Source organism: Pelophylax lessonae (assembly GCF_965119305.1).
Source record: "Pelophylax lessonae genome assembly, chromosome: 8".
Lineage (NCBI taxonomy): Eukaryota > Metazoa > Chordata > Amphibia > Anura > Ranidae > Pelophylax > Pelophylax lessonae.
This window is the reverse complement of record NC_138775.1, coordinates 281,011,156-281,031,837: the sequence shown is the minus strand read 5'-3', so window position 1 is coordinate 281,031,837 and position 20,682 is coordinate 281,011,156. Positions and strand designations below refer to the sequence as shown.

Below are 20,682 nucleotides of genomic sequence, written 5' to 3'. Positions count from 1 at the left end.
AAAAGTCGTCTTAGTATCTTGTGACAATAAAGCTTTTTAATTGCGATTTGCCTTCTCTTTATGTGTGCAGTCTTGTAAAGAGTTACTCATTGATCAAATCCGTCTTGATTCTGTTTAATTAACATTGGTAGCATCTCCCCATTGTTCATCCGTTCAGAGAGGAGAAAATCTCTTCCAACACACTCCATCATTATTACATCCTGCATCTATCTATTCTGGCGTGTTATATCTTGATCTGCTTTGTACTCTTGACTCTGGTTAAAATGATTCTAAAGACAATTTTTTAAAATCACAAAATGTCAAACTTACCTGCTTTGTGCAATGGTTTTACACAGAGCAGCCATAATCCTCCTCTTCTGGAGTGCTCCCCACAGCATGCTGCTTGCTATGGGGGCCCTTGTGCGTGCTTGTTCCTGAGCCTGCTCTGTGTGTCAATGAGGCGTGGCTTGCCCCCACCCCCCTGCCACCTCTCTGTCCAGAGAGAAGGGAGAGAGCCGAGAGAGCCTCTGCTTTTGTGCACATCGCTGGATCGAGATCTGGCTCAGGTAAGTATTCAGTGGGGGACTGGTAGCTGCATGTAGAAGGTTTTTTACCTTAATTCATAAAATGCGCAAGTGTCATCCGTGTCCGTGAAAAAAAAAAAATGTGCCGGAGCGGAATCGCAATACAGTCCGCTCCGTGTGAAAGAGCCCTAAGGACTTTTTAGCATCTCTAGATTAAAGTCCCTAGTCAGATTGGAACGTTGACGCTCATGTGTATTGTATTTTCAACAAATAAAACAAAGTGAATTTGTAACAAGGCCTCTGGAGTACATTCTATTCTAGATAGATAGTGTGTGTGTATATATATATATATATAGCGTTTTATAGTTGGCCCCCCCTACTTTTGTCCCTGTACCCCCCCTAAATATAAAAGCTGGAGACGCCACTGTATTTACCTGCCCTGTGTAGTGGTTTTGCACAGGGCATTCTGGATCCTCAGCAGCTCCGTGTGTCCATTCAGACAAGGAACCATGGTTCAGCCCCACCCCCTCTCTTTCCTCATTGGCTAATTGAGTTTGATTGACAGCAACGGGAGCCAATAGGGTCACTGCTGTGTCCCTGACGGGCGAGACACTCGTGCACTTCGCTGGTTAGAGATGGGACTCAGGTAAGTATTAGGGGGGCTGCTGCACATAAAAGGCTTTTTATCTTCATGAATAGAATGCATGAAGATAAAAATAAAAACCTTCTGGCTTTACAACCCCTTTAAGCTAAAACTGTTTTTTTCTGTACAGGTTCTCTTTAAAACACAAGTAGTCACGGGTCGGTTTCATATGGACGCATTGCTACTGCTGAGCCGCAGAGAAGGGAATTTATGAATCAAGACGAGATCTTATAACAAATCTCTTTTGTAAAATATCACTGTGATGGGGTTGCACTTCCTTGCTGTGCGGCAACATTGATAAATCTCTCTTAATTGCGTTTCGACAGACAGTTTTTTTTTGGTTTTCGTGGCTGGAAACCTCCAAACACTTACAGTTTTTCTTTTCCCCCTCATGAGATCTTCCCCATAAAATATGCTTCCCTGCCGTCTCGAGACTCCAAACGAGTATTTAAATTGCTGACTTTTTATAGACACTCAGAATCTTTTACATATGGGAGCCTCGCGAGCTGATTTCCCATAATTGTATAAACTCCCCGCATCATCATAGCGCACATATTGCGCGTTTTAAGCCAGTAATTGGGCTCTAGGAGTGTAATCTTAATACCGTTCTGTGATCACAGAGGCAAATGAGATATTTTACTTCTCTCTGCAGCAGACGCTCCTGTATTTCTGGGTTCTGCATGGAAAGTGTTTGATATTAAAATGGCTTTTCTTTTTTTTTTTTTCCCCTGCTGAAACATCGAGCCGAATGTATGTATTTAATGACACATCGCTGCTTAAGATCGGATTGTCGAAATTACTTTTGTAGCAAACGCTTTTAAACTTGATAGCCGCATAATAGGGTTTGGTGATTGAACGGGACTGCTTATCTTCTTGTAAAATAAGGACAGCCAGAAGTAAAGGCCTAAGTAGCCTATAGCCAGCTTGCAGGGGTATCATTTTCAAAGGTCCATCTATGCATGTGCATTTTTTTTTTATTTGTAGTGTGAGTTCGGTATGTTGTTATATCTTATGTTATTATTCTGAGGCCTCATGCGCACTGGATATTTTTACAGCAGCTGTTTTTGGCGTTTTTTTTCTGCAGCCCATAAACTCCCCAGCCTGTTATCCTATGTGTCCATGCACACACGGGCTGTTATCAGCAGTTTTTGGCAGGGGTTTTCTGGCTGGAACTAGTGGGTTTTTAATCGCTTCCGGACCGCCCGCCGCAGTTATACTGCGGCAGGGCGGCCCTCCTGCGCGAACCGACGTACATTTACGTCGATCGCGCGCCTGCAGTAATCAATATGCACTGTTACTGTAATAATGACACTGGCAGTGAAGGGGTTAACACAGTAAGTGATCAACGGGTTAAATGTGTACCCAGGGGCGTGTTTCTAACTGTATGGGGGATGGGCTTGTGAAATGATCACAGAAACATGTGTTCCTATATAGAAAGATCACAGGCACTCTATGATCATCCCAGGGAGAAGAACGGTCAGCTGTGTTTACAACAGCTGACCATCCTTCTCTCTCAGCGGGGACTCCGATGCACGGGGCAGGCGGCTCTGATTGCCTCCTGACACCTGTGATCGCTCCCCGCTGAGAGAGAAAAGCGGTCAGCTGTTGTAAACACAGCTGACCGTCCTTCTCCCTGGGATGATCATAGAGCTCCTGTGATCCTTCTATATAGGAGCTCCCTGCATCAGCTGAAAGCCGGCAGGAGGGAGAGAAATACGTTTTCAGCTGCTGCAGAGAGCCACACAGGGCATCCTGTAATTGCTCCTCTGTCCGAGCGCACCGATTCCCTCTGCTGTTCGGGCCCACCTGTGTGCCCGGGCCTCCTACAGGAGGACTGGTGGTCCCCCTCTATTAGCGGCCCTGGGGGGTGCCTGTGCCTAGGCCCACCTTTCTGAAAGTTTCATAGCTATGTGTCTTCAGTATTGGATCATCTCTGATTGGGGTTCCCAACCTCATTCCTCAAGTTACCCCCAACAGGTCGTTTTCAGGCTTTCTTTCACCTTGAACAAGTGCTTTAAATCAATGTCAATTGATTTGTTTTTTTTTTTTTGACCGCTATTTAGTCAAACATTTTGGAAAATTCAGAAAACATGTAAAACACTAATGTTAGGCACTGCTGTCTGACTGCTAGTCTCGCCAGATTTGGATTGAGTTTTTCTCACTGTTTTCCTTGCCGGAGAGGAAGTTGTAACTGAGGAGCTTCAGTGCAAGGATCTCTTCACTCCTGCTTCATTCATTCTGTGGATCTGAGCCATCTTCACCTCTCCTGTATGACTATTACCCCTTAATCATCAAGGGCCAGCTGTAACATGAGGAAACCATGCCCTGCTCCTCTACTACTGTTGCTGGCTTCACACAGAGAGACACCATACAAAACAAAACCTGATATGTCAGTAATGGAGAAAAGATCAGGTACAGGAGGACTATAGGCCAGACTTTTTCAACCAGGGTGCCTTGAGGTTTCTTCAGGGGTGCCTTGGCAAAAAAATTATATACAAGCCAGCAGATGGATAATGCTGCCTTTTAGTTACACAAAGCCACAGATTTTCATTGTGCACCATTACGACTTGCTAGGAGTCGGCGTCCTAGCAACCAATGACCCTCCCCTGCCCCTCTCTGTCAGCGTTGGGGGGTCACATTAGCTGAGTGAACAAGAAAAACTGATGGAGAAGAGAAACATTGGAATACTAGTCAGTAGCAGTGTGCAAATGTGTATTGGATTTGGAAGAATAAATGACCTCTTAACATTGGGTTCCCTATGCAGGGTCGGGACAAGGGGTGGACAGGAGGGGGCGGTTTCCCTGGGCGGAATGGTTTATTGCAGGGATGGGGGGGGCGCCTTGATCCTAAACCTAAGGAAAGGGGGGCGCAGTTTAGCATCCTTGCCCTGGGCGCTGGATGACCTTGTCCCGGCACTGTTCCTACATGTGTATGTAAAACAATAAGAATGTTTTTTTTACATTTTAGAATGGTGTGTCTTGGGACTGTCCATAATTTTAGGAAGTGCCTTGAGTGCATGATTTTAAAGGGTGCCTTGACTGAACAAAAAAATTGAGAAACACTGCTATAGGCAACACTGTTTTCTAGTCCTTTGTTCTCTGCTTGCGTTTTTTGTGGGCACAGCTTCCTCAGTACAGGTCTTCTATCAAGGCAAAAAAGCTGGACAGCTATTGGATAGCTTTTAATATTTCTCTGATTTAGATTGGATTTCTGTAGACACTAAAATAGCAAAAAAAAAAAAAAAAAAGCAACTTTTTTTCATGGTTTGCCCAAAATATTTTATTCTGCAGATTTATTGCAATGTGAGCACTGACAGCATCAAACTGGATAAAGCTTTGCTTGTTTCATCTCTGACGGGTAGCAGAAAATACATTATGTATCAGCGATGGAATCCCACTGTACGTTCCGCAAGCGGTTAATGCTAGCTCTATTCCCAGACTCCCATACAGCCTGGCTGTATGATTGGACCCGTGATGCGTTCAGACAAATACATCCTTTAAAGTTAATAAAATGTGACGTGCCATTATTAACCTGTGCTTTAGTTTGTGGCAGCAGGGTAATCTCTCCCCTGGTGCTGGAGAACCTTTACTGCACTTAGAAAGAGTACCTGTCCATCACATACAGGTCGCTGCTGCACAGGGGCCTCTTGGGAAGCCAGGCTATCAGTCAAGTCTGTGTTTGCTGGGCTTAAGTGCCAGAATTGGTCTGCAAAATGACCCCTCGGGCTCCTGGGAACCATGTCCCACAACCACTGTTTCAGGTTAAAAGGTTGTCTTAAAGCTGAACGCCAAGAAAATAGCTAATCACACAGATAAAATGTGAGTTTCTATGTTTTTCATTTTTTTCTGGCAAAAAATTTGTAATCCTGTCCACCATTCCTTCATTCCTCCAGTGGTCCCCAACCTTTCGGCTCTCACGAACCACTAAACTCACAATTTTGAATTTCAAGGACCACTAACATGAATTTAAAATGCCTTATACACACAATGCTCTGGCTCTCAGGCACCCTCCCCCTGGATCACACTGCTGCCTTATACACACAATGCTCTGGCTCTCTGCCCCCCCTCCCCCTGGATCCCACTGCTGTTTTATACACTCAATGCATCGGCTCTCTGCCCCCCTCCCCCTGGATCACACTGCTACCTTATACACACAATGCCACAGCTCTCTGCCCCCACACCCTGGATCACACTGCTGCCTTATAAACACAATGCTCTGGCTCTCTGCCCCCCTCCCCCTGGATCACACTGCTGCTTTACACACACAATGCCCCGGCTCTCCGCCCCCCTCCTCCTGGGTCACACTGCTGCTTTACACACACAATGCTCCGGCCCTCTGCCCCCCCTCCCCCTGGATCACACTGCTGCCTTATACACACACAATGCTCTGGCTCTCTGCCCCCCTCCCCCTGGATCACACTGCTGCCTTATAAACACAATGCTCTGTCTCTCTGCCCCCCTCCCCCTGGATCGCACTGCTGCTTTATACACACAATGCTCTGACTCTCTGCCCCCCCCCCCCCTGGATCACACTGCTGCTTCAGCTCTCTGCCCCCCTCCTCCTGGATCACACTGTTGTCTTATACACACAGTGCTCCGGGTTTATGCCCCCCCCCTGGATCACACTGCTGCCTTATACACACAATGCCCTGGCTCTCTGCCCACCCTCCCCCTGGATCACACTGCTGCCTTATACACACAGTGCTCCAGGATTATGCCCCCCCCCCCGGATCACACTGCTGTCTTATACACACAATGCTCCGGCTCTCTGCCCTCCTCCCTCTGGATTACAATGCTGCCTTATACACACAATGCTCCAGCTCTCTGCCCCCTCCCCCTAGATCACACCGCTGCCTTATACACACAATGCTCCAGCTCTCTGGCCCTCTCCCCCTGGATCACACTGCTGCCTTATACACAGAATGCTCCGGCTCTCTGGCCCTCTCCCCCTGGATCACACTGCTGCCTTATACACACAATGCTCCGGCTCTCTGCCCCCCTGTACTCTGAATCACACAGAATCCTCATTGCATCTCACCTCCCTGTTCAGCCATGTGCTCGAGCTCAGTGCTCCCTTCCATAGTCTGATCAGTGCTTCCATTGGAAGTCCCCCCCCCCCTTGATCTCTTGTTCTCTGCACTACTCCCGGTACCTCTCTATGAGTTCCCAGGAGCCAGAACTACAGAGGAGCTGTGACATCACCCATAGGCTCCCATGGCCCAGCTATTGACAGCGCTCCCTCCTCTTCCCTGCAGCCTCCACTCTCTGACACAGGTAAGCTGGAGCTGCAGAATTATGTGACTGGACTGGACTGGACTGGAGCGGGCACAGGGCATGCAGGATAGGAAGGATGAGGGGAAAGGAATATTTTTAAGAATAGTTAGCATTAGGCTTGAATTCCACTTTAATGATATATTAAAGCGGTATTAAAGCCAAATCCAAACCTGTTATTTTTTTTTTTCGTTTTCTTTTTTTTAGTTTTTTCCCTCTGTTTTCACCTGGGGATCTGGCCAGTAACACACGTCCTGTATAACAGCACCCCCACTCTGGATGAAGGAGCACAGGGGGCACCTTTGGACAGCAGCATTGTCAGTCTGGGGGAAGGGGAGTGTTAGATGTGCTAGCAGATCTAGGTACACTAACAAATTGCTGTAGCTGCTTATAAGGTGCTAGCTGGATTCTGGCTTCAAACTGTTTATTCCTTTTGGGATAAAGGTTCTATATAAATATAGAACCATTTTTTTGTTCATAGCGCAAATAAATAAAAATCGCACAGGTGATCTAATGCCATCAAAAGAAAGCTCTATTTGTGGGGAAAAAAGGGCATCAATTTTACTTAGGTAGAGCGTTGCATGACCGCGCAATTGTCCGTTAAAGAAACGCAGTGTTGAATCGCAAAAAATGGCCTGATCAAAAAGGGGGCAAATCCTTCCGGTCCAGAAGTAGTTAGTGTTACTAAACCCACAACAGTAAAATCAGTGTGTAAATGCAGTAAAGCATGCCTGTAATACTCACTGTGGAACCTAAGGGATTACTCTTCTGCATCATGTAAAAATGCTGTTTGATCTTGTCTTCTCTGATCCTCCCCTTCTTCTACAGTCCCCAATCCCTCTCCTGATAGTACAGAGCCAGGGGACAGGCTTTACAGTACATGCTCATTTTGGTATGTATTGCTAGAGGGTTTTTTGTTTTTTTTCTTGGGAGGTTGCATGTGATCAGCCCAGGGCCAATCAGCACTGTCCAGAAAGAGGATCAGGGGTCATGCAGCCTCAAGATAGAATGAAAACTCCTACAAGCTTTAACTAGGCACTGATAGAAGTAAAAAACGTCTAGAATACTGCTGATGAGAAAAGGTATTTGGCAGTTTATATTTACTAACATAATTGCAGATCTAGTGAATGCAGGCTCCTGGGGAGAGCAGATATAGTGAATGCAGGCTCCTGGGGGGAGCAGATATAGTGAATGCAGGCTCCTGGGGGGAGCAGATATAGTGAATGCAGGCTCCTGGGGAGAGCAGATATAGTGAATGCAGGCTCCAGGGGAGAGCAGATATAGGGAATGCAGGCTCCTGGGGAGAGGAAATATAGGAAATGCAGGCTCCTGGGGAGATCAGATATAGCGAATGCAGAGTCCTGGGGAGAGCAGATATAGTGACTGCAGGGACCTGGGGAGAGCAGATATAGGAAATGCAGGCTCCTGGGGAGATCAGATATAGCGAATGCAGAGTCCTGGGGAGAGCAGATATAGGGAATGCAGGGACCTGGGGAGAGCAGATATAGGGAATGCAGGCTCCTGGGGAGACCAGATATAGTGAATGCAAGCTCCTGGGGAGAGCAGATATAGTGAATGCAAGCTCCTGGGGAGAGCAGATATAGGGAATGCAGGGACCTGGGGAGAGCAGATATAGGGAATGCAGGGACCTGGGGAGAGCAGATATAGGGAATGCAGGCTCCTGGGGAGAGTAGATACAGTGACTGCAGGCTCATGGGGAGAGGAGATATAGGGAATGAAGGCTCCTGGGGAGAGCAGATATAGTGAATGCAAGCTCCTGGGGAGAGCAGATATAGGAAATGCAGGCTCCTGGGTAGAGCAGATGTAGTGAATGCAGGCTCCTGGGTAGAGCAGATGTAGTGAATGCAGGCTCCTGGGGAGAGCAAATATAGTGAATGCAGTCTCCTGGGGGGAGCAGATATAGTGAATGCAGGCTCCTGGGGAGACCAGATATAGTGAATGCAGGCTCCTGGGGGGAGCAGATATAGTGAATGCAGGCTTCCGGGTTTAGTAACACTTTAATACCGCTTTAATTTGTATGTTAGATCCTCTGGAAGTTCAGCTTTAACAGGGAAGGGTTTTTTTTTTTTTTTTGCCTTTTTTTTTTATTTTTCTGCTGTCTCAAGCTGCCCTGAGCTTATGTTTCTTGTTATTTTTGTTGTTTGGCTGAGACTAAAATAGCCCAACAAAATCAATTTTACCAATTTAGAAAAAACACAAAATGTCACCAATAAATGATGCCAGCCTAAACCGCACTCACCCATTATTTTAAATCGATGACATTTTTGTAAAGGGAGCTTTCCAATTTCGACTTTCATTTCCACTATTGAGTTGTAAATGACAATAATCAGAGTTGAAGTGGTGAGATGGTGTAAAGTGTTGCAAAGCAAAAGGAGATATTTTTCTTGTTTTTTCATTCTTTTATAAATGGAGCTTGTGGTAATGACATGGGAAAATAGCTGTTGACGTTCAATAACGCCTGAACACATTCCAGTTTTTGTTCAGTAAGGCTGCAAGTTTCCTTTTCTCTGATAACAAGGTATAATCGGCATATTCCCAAGCTATGTAAGTGTCTCCTAACAACTTCAAGTACCTTTTATAATAGTCTTCTCCCATTGAAAGCAGCAATCTGTTAATGCATCGGCTCGCCTTGAGATGTCTACATCCAGATTGCTGATATCACCTTGTACACCGCAACTATTCTTGATGCTGCTGCTACATCGTACGTATTTATTATTTATTACAGGTACTTGTATAGCATTGTCAATTTACTCAGTGCTTTATTTATATATTGTACATTAACCACTTCATACTGATGGAACGCAAATATGCGGCCTCGGGTTCTCGGGGTTGTACCGAAGTGATGCCTGCAGCTTGAGGCATCACCCTGGTACCGTTGTTTAGAGCCGACGGTCAGCTTTCTTCTAATAACAACTGATGCGGCTCAGCAGCTGCTTGGTTGACATTACAAGGAGCAGGAGGGGATGCCCCCCCCCCCATCCTGCTGCCCGGGTCTCCAATCCCACCCGGAGACCTGAGTGACCAGCCGGCACGTCTCCCGGCTGGCCGTAGACCCGAACAAAGCCGGATTAAACTCTGATCAGGTCTCCGATGTAAAAACCCGGAAGTGATGTCATGACATCACTTCCGGGTACTGGAGCCTTAAAGGCACCAGATTTAAAAAAAAAAAAGACAGCATTCAAAACAGCCAAACTTGCGTTTTAAATGCTTTGAAGTGCAGAGGAGGGATCTGGGGTCTAAAAGACCCCAGATCCCTTCATAAAGAGTACCTGTCACTGCCTATTACTGTCAAATGGGATGTGACAGCAATAAAAGTGATCAAAAGCATTTTTTTTTTTAAATGAGCAGTGTAAAAAAAAAAAAAAAAATTAAGAAAAAAATAAATGTAAAGCTCCCTGTCCTTCTGTGCTTGCGCGCAGAAGCGAAACCATACGCAAGTCGCGCCCACATATGTAAACAGTGTTCAAATCATACATGTGAGATATTGACGCTATCGTAGAGCGAGAGCAATAATTCTAGCACAAGACCTCCACTGTAACTCTAAACTGGTAACCGTAACATTTATTAAATCGTCGCCTATGGACATTTTTAAGTACCGAAGTTTTTCGCCATTCCACAAGTATGCTCAATTTTAAAGCATAACATACTAGGTATCTATTTACTCAGCATAACATCATCTTTCACATTATACAAATCAATTGGGCTAACTTTACTGTTTTTTTTTTTTTTCATTAAAGTGTGTTTCTTCCCCAAAAAATTGCATTTGGAAGACCGCTACGCAAATTCTGTGTGACAAAAAATATTGCAGTAATCGCCATTTTATTCTCTGCCAAAAAAAATATATAGATGTTTGGAGGTTCTAAGTAATTTTCTAGCAAAAAATTATGATTTTAACTTGTATAAGCAACATATGTCAGGAAAAGGCTTAGACTCCAAGGGGTTAACATCCATCCCTGCCCTCAAGTTTCTTACAATTTGAGGTCTCCAACTCACATTCATACAAATATACTAGGTCCAATTTACCGCTTGCCGCCGATATAGCACATTTATATGGCGGAAAGATGGCTCAGATGTGCCAGCTCATGTACTAGGTACGTGATCTGGCACTTCCGGGTAGGGGGCACGCACCGCCGGTGACCCGGCTGTACTGTGATTAAACACAGCAGATGTCGATCAGCAGGTGCCGGCCAATGGATTACTGCTGGCCCACTCGTCAGTAAATTTACACAGGACAGAGCCTTGCCTATGTAAACCAGGCAGAGCTTTGTCCTGTCAGTGGGAGAAGTAATATATTTTCTTTCCCTGCAAAGCAGGGGATAAAATCCATCATATTCCTTAGTAAAAGCACCACACACAGTACACTTAAACACTGGCTAGGCACACATTTAACCCTTTAATCGCCCCTGATGTTTAACCCTTTCTCAGCCAGTGTCCGTAGTAGTGACAAAACACAAATTTTTCCCCCTTTGCGATGGGACTTTAAAGGCATACAAGAGTCATCAATGTTTCCATTACAATTCAGTGTTTAAGACCCCGTGCACACTGGGGCGACCTGGTCGCCTGACAGGTCGCCGTAGGTCGTCTGCCATAGAGAAGCTGTGGACCCGTTCTAATAGGAGCGACACAAGTAAAAGCGACACTAGAAAAAGGGTCCGGTGCTTCTTTGGGGCGACCAGGAGCGACCTGCATTGACTTCAATGTTATGAAGTCCGTGCCGGGCCGCTCCGAGGTCGCGGTGCGACCTGTGCGCCGTGACCTGTGAGGTCGCCCCGGCAAGTCGGATCACCCCAGTGTGAACGGGGTCTTATAGTTTCAAAAGTGATATACAAAAATATTTTATAAAAAAGTATGTATTTGTCAACAGTATAGTACATTTAATATAAAGTAAGGTACATATTACCTTAGTACAGTGACCGTGCCTATTTTTAGCACTGATCAGTGTATTATGCCTCGTTTCCACTGAGTGGTACGGTACGGTTCGGAACGGTACACCTTGCGTTTCCACTGCCAATAGTACCCTTTCGTGATAGCCATGGTGTAGCAGGAAAGCTGTGATCGGAGATTCTCTGTCAACCAATCAAAGTTCTGCAGAGTGTAGCTCCACCCTGTTGGTACGGTACTAATGTGCTTGGTACCCCAACGAAAGGGTCCCAAAAAAGTGGTACGGTTTGGAATTAGGGTACCATTCACAATGGAAACGGCAAAAATTGCGTACCGAACCGTACCGCTCAGTGGAAACGAGCCATTAGAAACGCTGGTTCCCACAAAATGTCAAAAGTGTCAGTGTCCGAATGTCCGCTGCAATATCACAGACCCGCTTTAAGTCGCTGATCGCCGCCATTAATAGTAAAAAAATAAAAAATAAATCAAAATTCTAGCATATATATCCTGTAGTTTGTAGACGCCATAACTTTTACACAAACCAATCCATATATACATATTACCGAAAATGTGTAGCAGAATACATATTGGCCTAAATTTATCAAGAAATTAGATTTGTTAAGTTTTTTTTTTATTGGGTATGTTTTATAGCTGAATGTAAAAAATATATTTTTTTTTTTCAAAATTTACTTTTTTTTTTCTTTTTTAGCGCAAACAAAAAAAAAAAAAAAACACAGTGGTGATCAAATACCACCAAAAGAAAGCTCTATTTGACATAAATTCATACAGCATAGCATGACGGCGCAGTTGTCAGTTAAAGTAACACAGTGCCGTATCACAAAAATTGGCTGGTCAGGAAAGGGGGTAAACCTTCTGGAGGTCAAGGGGTTAAACAGGAAACAGATAACCTACCAGCATGTCTTTGGAGTGTGAGAGGAAAACCACGCGGGTACAGGGAAAACATGCAAACTCCAGGCAGGTAGTGCCATGTTTGGGATTTAAACCAATGACCCTAGTGCTGTTGGCGGAAGTGCTAACCACTTAACCACTGTGCTCATGGGCGTCCGCATGGGGGGGGCAAGTGCCCCCCCCCCCCCCAGAATCTCAACTTCCCCTTTAAAGTGGTTGGTAAGCCACTTTATACCATCCTGTCTGGTCTGTTTATCCGGTGTCCCCTGTGACTGTTTATGTATTTAAAAAAAAAAAGCCATTCTTTACCAGTTTTTAGAGCGCCGATTGGCTGCCCGTGACCCGCCTACTCCCTCCTCTCCCCGTCTGACAAACTACCTGCAGGAGATGGGGCCAAGGATTCCCCGCTGACGTCAGTCAGGAGGGGAGGAGGAGAGGCCGAGAGGAGGAGAAAGGCGGCGGGTCACGTGAGCGGCAATCGGCGCTCTGAAAACTGGTAAAGAATGGCTTATTTTTATAAAACCCTGACACGAGCACACAGGATTATTAAACAGACTGTAGACAGGATATGAAACCTTAAATGAAAATACAGCAGGAGGGTAGGGGACGGGCACTGACTCAGGAGCAGACAGGGAGGGGGGGGGAGAGAGCACGGAGGGGGGAGAGAGCACAGAGGAGTACAGGAGGGCTGCAGATGACGGAGGCACGGTCACTGACCATGGTGTCGGGGCTCAGCAGCGATGGTATACCGTGGTCAGTTTACAGAGGGGAGGACATAGCCAGGCAGGATCAGCCAGGTATTTTAGGTGATGGAAGGGGCCCAAATTACACAGCACAAGCACTGTGTTGTATAACATGCTTTAAGGGAACAGGATCAATATTTTATTTTTTTTTTTAGGTTAACAAACGCTTTAAAAATAAATTCTGCCATTTCCCCTTTAAAAATAAATACTCAAAAATAAATATGACTAAGCCCCTCCCCTTCATGACATTGTTGAAAAGGGGCGGTGCATGGGTGACCTTAAAATGATGCCCCCCCCTGAAAAAAGTTCTGTGGACAGCTGGGCACTCATGACTGTGCTGCCCATATATTAACCCTAAATGACCATACAGTCTAGACTCTACACCACACTTCTGCCTGCTTTTGGTTCCAGTGTTGTGCACTGCACTGATAAAATTGATGTTGGATCAGGGATATTTTGACTACCCAGCGCCCTCAGGCAAGAGCTTAATAAGTGTGCAGGCAGTGGAACTTCAGATCTATAAAGGTAAGTAAAATTTACAAACTAAAAAAGAACTCCCAGAAGTGACCGGTTCTCTTGAAATGCCAACTCTCCAGCATACTTTATTCTCACATTTTGTCACTCTTCCCCCGCTGCTCCCATTTGTCTGTGAGAGCCTGGGATCCAGTCTCCATTTGTCTGCGAGAGCCTGGGATCCAGTCCCTTTGTGCCAGGCTGTGTCAGAGCTTTTGCCTTCTACCCTCATGCATGTAACCATAATCAGGCCTGCCAATTGGCCACTCTGACCTGAGCACTGCATCCTGGAACGAAGGGTAGAAGGTCACATGTTATCCCATACCCTGAAGTCTCTGATATTTACAAAGAATCCAACAGACTTTTTTTTTTTTTATTATATTTTTGGAGGAAGCCCAAAGAAGTCTTAATACATTTATAAGAAAAGGTACGATCCATGCAGAAAGGGATCCAGGAACTGAGTCCATTATTCCAATGCACCTAAACCATGACTTGAGCAACTTTTCTTCCAATCCAACGACCAATTTTCAAAACGTTTCAAAAAATCTGCAGCTGAACTTTCCTGGCAAAGTTCTTGTTACTGTCCATTTAAAGTGGGCCCAAAGGGTCAGAAAAAAACTTGTCCTTGGTGCAATGGCCAACTTTCTACCTTAAGGTCTTTAAATATAACAGTACGAAGAATATACGTTCCTTCACAGCAGATACCTTCTTTCTTGTGGTGGCCTGTCAAAAGGCCAAAAACCTAGCTATAGAGCAGGAGTGTCGAACTCAATTTCATTGAGGGCTGCATCAGCATTCTGGTTGATATGGTTCTAAAGGGCCGAATGTATCTGTAAGATTATATAAATGTATCTACCGCAAGTCCGAAAAGGAGGGTCGCACACCGCTGGTATCATCCACAAGAAACTTTACTGGAGACTGCTCAGAGAGAACATGCCATGGTGTTCTGTCTGAAGTCTCCAATAAAGTATCTTGTGAGTGATACCAGCGGTGTGCGACCGTCTGACCTTTGTAGCAGAAAGCAATGCCAAACAATTCATGCATAAAGTTCATAAGGAAAGCACTTAAGTTCTTTAAGTCTGGCCCCAGCACTCTACTCTTTCCCCTCTTCCTGTGCACCTGCTATGAATGGCACCACATTGCAGCAACACATGTGTTACTGCAAATGGTGTAAACAGGTTCTTAGTCTGTTTTATACCTTGTGTAGCCCAGATATTTCCAGCAGTGCCTAGACTGTAAAAGACATTAAAGTCCTCAATTAGTGCCGGTTCACACTAGTGCGATGCCAAACATCGCATGCGATTCGCACTGCATGTGATGTCTGTGCGATGCGATTACAGCCATAAAAAATGTATGGCTGAAATTGCATTGCATTCGCACCAAAATGGTGCAGGACCCTTATTTTGGTTCGCACTGGAATCGGATCGCATTGTGTTCACACTTATGCGATCCGATTCCTGCACCCTTTCACAGTTCCCCCAATCGGGGGGTGTCTTTAACTGCACATGGACACCCCCAGCGATTCGCAGCTCTCAGTGTGAACCACTGTGCGATGTGGGAACCGACACTGATTGGCAGGATTTCCCGCATCGCACCAGTGTGAACTGGGACTTAGTCTTCCAGGGTTGATTAACACTCACTCAAAAGAAGCTACTGTGTGCTTTTCCATGTGAATCAGTTGACATAAAAATTATTTGATCCAACGATATGTTTACTATCTTTAAATTTTCTTTTTTCATTTTTTTCTTTTTTAGCTGAACAATAACATTTTGTTTGGGAAAAGCCATCAGAATGCATCTGCCATTATCAAGACTGCCCCTTCCAAACTGAAGCTTGTGCTTATAAGGTAAGACATTAGAGGAGTTTATGTGCTGGATTTATTCCTGATGGTGTAAATCAGGGGCCTCCAAATCGTCTAAACAAAGAGCCAGATTACTGTCCATGCAGATTTGGTTGTCAGTGGGAGTAAGGAAATTACATAGCGCATGTAGTCAGTACAAGAAGTAATGATGCCCCCTCATTGGTATTGGTAGGAGGAATAGTGGAAGTTGTTGGTGTTAGTGTGAGGAATAATGCCCCATCGCTGGTGTCAATGGAAGGAAAAGTGTCCCATCGTTGGTGACAGTGGGAGGAATAGTGCCCCAACAATGGTGTCAATGGAAGGAAATGTGTCCCATTGTTGGTGTCAGTGGGAGGAATAGTGCCTCGTCCTTGGTGTCATAGTGTCCTATTGTTGGTGTCAATGAAAAGAATAGTATCCCATTGTTGTCATTAGAAGGAGTAGTGTCTCATTGTCAGTTAAAGTAATCGTGCCTCATCCTTAATGTCAGTAGAAGAAATGGTGCCTCGTTGTTGCCAGTTGAAAGAATACTTCAAATTGTTGATGTCAGTGAAAGCAATGGTGTGCTCCATTGTTGGTGCCAGTGAAAGGATTAGTGTTCCATCCTTGGTGTTAGTAGAAGAAATGGTGCCTCGTTGGTATCAATGGAAAGACTAGTTCCCCCATTGTTGGTGTAAGTGGAGGGAATGGTGCCTTGTCATTGGTGTCAGTAGGAGGGATAGTTCCTCCTGAGGCGCGCTGAGGTGCGCGCCCGCCTGCCTTGGCTCGTTCACAGAGGAGTCCGGGCGTGTGACCGGCGGACCCGATATCCGCCGGTCACACTACGATCGTCGGTAGAGCGGGAGAAAGGCGGGCGGCTTATGTAAACAAGCCGCCTGTCATTCTCCCCTGTGTAAAAATGGAGATCAGACGGTTCTACTATGTAGAACTGTTGATCTCTGTTTTTACAATAGAAGACCTGTCCCACTACATTTATAAACACGCCCCTAGGACACACTTAACCCCTCCCTGTCCAATACAGTTAACCCCTTCCCTGCCAGTGTCATTTTTACAGTAACAGTGCATATGTATAGCACTGATTACTGCAGTAAAGTCACTGGTACCCCCAAAAGTGTCAAAAATGTCAGTCAAGGGTCCGATCTGTCCGCCGCAATGTCGCAGTACCGCAAAAAAAATCGCAGATCGCCGCCATTACTCATTAAAAAAAAAAACACCAAAAATGACAAAAATCTTTCCCTTTGTTAGTAAACGCGATAACTTTTGCGCAAACCAATCAAAATACGCTTTTTGCGATTTTTTTTTTTTTTTTTACCAAACATATGTAGCATAAAACAAATTGGCCGAAAATGTTAAAAAATTTAGATTTTTACATTTTTTTGGGGGGGAATTTCATATAAAAAAAAAAGTGAAAAATATTGTTATTTTTGCAAAATTTACGCTTTTTTTTTTGTTTATAGCGCATGATCAAAAAATCGCACAGGTGATCAAATACCACCAAAAGAAAGCTCTGTTTGTGGGAAAAAAAGGACGTGAAATTCGTTTAGGTACAGCGTCACACGACCGCGCAATTGTCCGTTAGTCACGCAGTAAAAAAATCGCAAAAAAAACCCTGGTCAGGAAGGGGGTAAAATCTTCCGGGGCTTAAGTGATTAAATAGATGTATTTTAAATGATAAAGACAGAATATCAACCAAAAATCCAGAAAAAGCACATGATAGAAATGTTATAAATTTAGTGGCAGTTCAGTGAGTAAGAAAAGTATTTGATCCCCAAAGCAAAAAATGACCTATTACTTGGTGGAGAAACCCTTGTTGGCAAGCTCAGAGGTAAGACGTTTGTTGTAGTTGGTTGTCAGGTTTGCACACATCTCAGTAGGGATTTTGGTCCACTCTTCTTACAGATCTTCTCTAAATCCTTAAGGATTCTTGGCTGTCGCTTGTTAACTCAAAGTTTCAGCTCCCTCCATAAATGTTCTATAAGATTAGGGTCTGGAGCCTGGCTAGGCCACTCCATGACCTTAATGTGCTTCTTCTTGAGCCAATCCTTTGTTGCCTTGGAGGTATGTTTTGGGTCATTGTCATGCTGGAAGACCCATCTTCAGTGTTCTGGCTGAGGGAAGAAGGTTATCTTCCGACTTTACAATAAATGGGTCCCCCCAATTGGCCCCTCAATGCGGCAAAGTCGTCCTGCACCTTTAGCAGAGAAACAGCCCCAAAGCATCATGTTCCCACCTGCTTGACTGTAGGGATGGTGTTCTTAGGGTCATATTGTCAGTTTTCTTGCACCAAACACCGCGAGTTATTGCCAAAGAGTTCAATTCTGGTCCCATCTGACCAGAGCACTTCTCTGAATCTATTGGATGTTCATTGGCAAACTTTAGACAGGTCTGTACATGTGCCTTCCTGAGGAAGAGGACCTTGCAGGTGCTGCAGGATTTCGATCCATGGCGGCGTATTGTGTTACCAATGGTTTATTTGGTGACTGTTGTCCCAACTGCGTTCAGATCAATCGCAAGCTCCATAATGTGTAGTTCTGGGCTGATCCCTCCTTTTCTCATGATCCCCCTTACCCCATGAGGCGAAATCTTGCATGAAGCTCCAGACCGAGAGCGTTTTAATTGTTATTTTGTTTTTCTTCCATATGCAAAAAATTATTTCAATAGTTGTAATATTAATAAATAATAATAATAATTGTCTCCTTCTCACCCAGCTTCTTGCTGATGGCCTTGTAGCCCATTTCAGCTTTGTGCAGGTCTACAATCTTTGTCTCTGACATCCTTTGACAGCTCTTTGGTGTTGCCCATGATGGTGAGGTTTGAATAGAAGAAAGATTCTGTGGACAGGTGTCTTTTATACACATAATGAGTTGTCGTTGGGAGCACCTTCTTAAATGGACAGAACTAAACTGTGAACCACACGAGCACATACTTTAGCCAGTCTTTGGGAGCCAAAATTATTGTTAGTTGGTAGGGGATCAAATACTTTATTTTACTCACTGAACTAATTTTTTTTACATTGTACACATGTATCATGTGTTTTTTCTGGATTTTTGGTTAATATTCTGCCTCTATCATTTAACCACTTAAGCCCCGGAAGATTTTACCCCCTTCCTAACCAGGGCCTATTTTGCGATTCAGCACTGCGTGACTTTAACGGACAATTGCGCGGTCGTGCGATGCTGTACCCAAATGAAATTGACGTCCTTTTTTTTCCCACAAACAGAGCTTTCTTTTGGTGGTATTTGATCACCTGTGCAATTTTTTGATCATGCGCTGTAAACAAAAAAAGAGCGACAATTTTGCAAAAATAACTATTTTTCAGATTTTTTTATAAAATTCCCCCCCAAAAAAAAGGGCCAATTTGTTTTCTGCTACATATGTTTGGTAAAAAAAATCGCAAAAAGCGTATTTTGATTGGTTTGCGCAAAAGTTATTGCGTTTACTAACAAAGGGAAAGATTTTTGTCATTTTTATTGTTTTTTTTTTTAATGAGTAATGGCGGCGATCTGCGATTTTTTTTTTTTTTTTTTTGCGGGACTGCGACATTGTGGCGGACACATCGGACCCTTGACTGACATTTTTGACACTTTTGGGGTTACCAGTGACATTACTACAGTAATCAGTGCTATACATATGCACTGTTACTGTAAAAATGACACTGGCAGGGAAGGGGTTAACTTTATTTGAGAGGGAGGGGTTAAGTGTGTCCCTAGGGGCGTGATTCTTACTGTGATTGGATGTGGCTGTTTGTGTAACAGCACAGATCTACGGTCCTACATAGCAGGACCGTATGATCTCTGCTGTTACACAAGGGAGAATGACAGGTGGCTTTGTTTACTTTAGCCGCCTGCCTTTCTCCCTCTGTAACCGACGATCGCGAGTGACTGGCGGACATCGGGTCCGCCATTCACTCGCCCGGGGGGGGGGGGGTCTGTGAGCGAGCGGGAGCGCGCCTCCAGCGGCGTGCGCTCGCTCCCTAGACCCTCACAGGCTAGCGACGTAGACCTACGTCGCTTTGCCTGTGAGGGGTTGACTGCCGACGTAAATCGTCGTTAGGCAGTTGGCAAGTGGTTAAAATACACCTATGATAAAAAAAAATTATAGATCCTTCATTTCTTTGTAATTGGCAAACTTACAAAATCTGCAGGGGCTCAAATAATTATTTCCCCCACTGTAGATAGAGAGCTACACCCCGAAGAAATTAGCCAAAGTCTACAGACACTGTGCATCTTTGTTAAATAGAGATCTTTTGAGGTTGTTGGTTGAATTCTGGCTCCCACCATGCAGGTGAGGCTTCTTCTCTGGACTGTTTTGCACTGATGTGGCTTATCTCCACCTCATGTAACAAAATTAGGTCATTATGCAGCTTTAATGGGCTGTTTAATTGCCATTTTACCTAGGTTGAGCAAAGGACCCACCAGAGACTTCACTATAAAGTTTTAATTTAATTAACTCTGGAATTACTTGATGTAAAAAATCCCGTTTACAGATCTGAAAACATTCAATTCTCCGTTCCTTTCAAAACCTTCTCTCCATTGTGTGGAGATTAATATTAAAACGTCTTGCTGGGAGAGATCAAAAGAAATAATTTAGCGTTTAAGTAAGCGCCTTAGTCAGCTCTTTATTTGCATATCTTAGCATAGCTGACTTTGTAGGAGACTGAGGATGTTCGAGTTTGCAGGGGAGAAATGATTAAGTGCTTCAACAGCACATGATGGCCCGATGGAGCCGCCTGACCGCCGGGGAGGAATAACCTCTTCCAGAAAAATCACCCAGATAATCGTTTGTAGAGCAGAATTCTAAAATTCTTATAGGGAAGGTTACAGGTTCTTCCATCAATCTTCATCTACCTGTATACAATACATTTGAGTGCTTGATCTATAAAAATAACTTAATGAGAAGAATATGGGTTAAGGGCCATACACACTATAAGATTTTCTGAAGACTTTTTCCTTCAGATTTACCTTTTCTATGTAGTGCAATGGCCTGCCAGATTGCATACAAAGTGTTTAGGTTTGACCTCATATTATATGGTTTTGGTAAGTCTAAAGGAAAAAGTCTTCAGAAAATCTTATAGTGTGTATGGCCCATTAGCTAAATCACAAGAAAGTGCTGAATAGTTCAAACAGAACCTGCCGCCTTGGTCACATTTTTTGTTATTTTCTTTTTATTAAGGCAATGCTATGTACGGCCCTATTAAACAGTAAGGAAGTTTGAAACAGTTCAGAGATCATTAGACTGTAACGCAGAGGTCAGGGGTAAAGCCGGTCATTAATGGGTTGCAGGCAGTGGCGGCTGGTGCTCCATGGGCCGGGGGTGGAGGCAGCAGACGGACCGCACCATACCCCCCCCCCCCCGGACC

At 44.6% G+C, this 20,682-nt stretch overlaps 1 protein-coding gene across 4 annotated transcripts in view; it reads left to right on the top strand.

Annotated features, from left to right (window-relative positions):
• The window catches only part of PATJ (PATJ crumbs cell polarity complex component), a 483,060-nt gene that overhangs the window by 312,969 nt on the left and 149,409 nt on the right, over positions 1-20,682 (top strand). For all 4 annotated transcript variants that reach the window (XM_082265149.1, XM_082265150.1, XM_082265148.1 and 1 more), the window contains one exon: positions 15,238-15,329. In XM_082265149.1, the coding sequence (XP_082121275.1) occupies positions 15,238-15,329 (92 nt within the window). The remainder of the gene's footprint in view (positions 1-15,237; positions 15,330-20,682) is intronic.